The 1,993-nt window shown below is 45.1% G+C and overlaps 1 protein-coding gene across 1 annotated transcript; it reads left to right on the top strand.

The window, feature by feature from the left end:
• Nucleotides 1-243: 243 nt before the first annotated feature.
• Nucleotides 244-1,410, top strand: LOC114039732 (tropomyosin alpha-3 chain-like; the record flags this gene model as incomplete). The annotated part of the gene is made up of 2 exons (XM_027857584.1): nucleotides 244-405; nucleotides 1,285-1,410. Coding segments are annotated over exons 1-2 (243 nt in total), but the record flags the coding sequence as incomplete, so codon positions are not given.
• Between the last annotated feature and the right edge of the window lie 583 nt (nucleotides 1,411-1,993).

The raw sequence follows: 1,993 nt of genomic DNA, 5'->3' as shown, positions 1-1,993 counted from the left end.
AGGAAAAATAATTCATGTTGATAGGAGCCTGTCCCTCCCCCACTTTCTATTGTCTAAAACCAGCCTTCAGCTGTTCCTGAATTTCTCTAAGTGACATCAGTCCATCAGAGTGTTCCTCCCCATAGGAAGTCAATTTTAGGGAGGTGGAGGATTGAACAGGGCCATATTGGGATGGAGGGGTGGAGCTAGAGCCCTCAAGATAAAACCTCAGTTCTAGGGATGACCAGTCGCCCAGACAGAAGACCCTTAGCGTTTGTTCCAGTCCCCAACGACTCATAACTAACCCCAATGATGGAGGCCATCAAGAAAAAGATGCAAATGCTGAAGCTGGACAAGGAGAATGCCTTGGACCGGGCAGAGCAGGCTGAGGCTGAACAGAAGCAGGCAGAGGACCGAAGCAAGCAGGTGTGTGCTGCAATTTGTTTTTAACATCTACATGGGGCTAAGGGATATGGGAAGAGGATGAATAAGAAAGGAAGGTGACAGATAGAAAGGACAAATGTCTCTTTCTGGGAGAAATAGCCTTTTCCTGTGGTCCTAGCAGGGGCAATATTGGCCAGTGTTAAAGAGCTCCAGGTTGGGAAGAAGGCTATCTGAGTTGTTTGTCCTGGCTGCCTATGACCTCGAACAAGGTACTGAAACTTGCTGAGCCTCTGTTTATCCATTAATAATAATGTTAGTAGGGGCAGCTAGGTGTCGCAGTGGATAAAACTCCAGCCTTGGAATCAGGAGGACCTGAGTTCAAATACAGCCTCAGACACTTGACACTTACTAGCTGTGTGACCTTGGGCAAGTCACTTAACCCCAACTGCCTCACCAAAACAAAACAAAAAAATAATAATGATGATAGTAGTAGTAGTAGTAGTAATAGTAGCAATTATGTGGTACCTGCTATGTGCTAGTCACTGTGGTAAAATAGATGATCACTTTCCTGAAGAGTCCATCTGACTCTGGAAGCAGGGATAGGACACTAACATTCAGCACCTCAATGCCCTCATCAGTCCTTTAACACAAACCCCATCGAGATACCCTGGAATCTTTGGCCCTCAAGTCTCTGAAGTCAAAAATTGAGGGCAGATTAGACATCTCAAGTATCGGGCTGGTAAGTACTGGGCTTCCCAAGGCCAAATGACAAGGACAGAGAATTGGGAACTGGTTGATAGGGGAGTTTCCCTGGAGCTACTAGTCCAGAGGCTGGACAAGGAATCTAATTAGGATCTAGGAACCCAGGGACAATTAAACTGTAATTGTGGTGTATGTATTGCTTTCTTGGGGTTCTCACAGTTGGAGGACGAGCTGGCAGCTATGCAGAAGAAGTTGAAGGGAACAGAGGATGAACTGGACAAGTATTCAGAAGCCCTGAAGGATGCCCAGGAGAAGCTGGAACTAGCAGAGAAGAAAGCAGCAGATGTAGGTATTAGGTAGATGGGGTAAATGGGGGAGAGTTTGCATAAACATACATGATGAACTACATTATGTACTGAACATAACTCACACGAACACTTGTGAGGACACTGAATACAAATAGTATTTTGTATTCTCAAAAATACTCACAAATTCATACTTGTGAACTCACATGAGTAAAACCATGTAATGAGATACATAGACATATATTTTCTTTCTCACGATGCTATCCTGACCAAGACACTTCCATTTCATTTTGTCTGTTCATCTATTTATCTATTTTCTTAGCCCTTCTGTAGAGCTGGTAACAGATTGTGTCTCGTCCCAAACCAAACTTCTGAGCCCTTTACCTCAGAGGGCTGCCTTTATATTCTGCTTGGTCTTATTTTCCTTTTAGGGTGGGGTGCTTACCTCCTGGGCCATCCAGTTCAATTAGTTGATCCTAATGCCTTGCAGGAGGCCACTCCCCACTCCTCCGAGCTGGGTAGAGGGAGGGAACTCTAAGCCCATCTAACATGACTCATTTCATCTCCTTCTGTCCCCACATCCTAAGCTCCTGGCTTTTGTAATGAGGGTCTGGCATGCAGAT

Source organism: Vombatus ursinus, unplaced genomic scaffold (assembly GCF_900497805.2).
Source record: "Vombatus ursinus unplaced genomic scaffold, bare-nosed wombat genome assembly UNPS02012196.1, whole genome shotgun sequence".
Classification (NCBI taxonomy): Eukaryota; Metazoa; Chordata; class Mammalia; order Diprotodontia; family Vombatidae; genus Vombatus; species Vombatus ursinus.
Note: the sequence above shows the minus strand (reverse complement) of the source record. Positions and strands in the feature narration are given on the sequence as shown.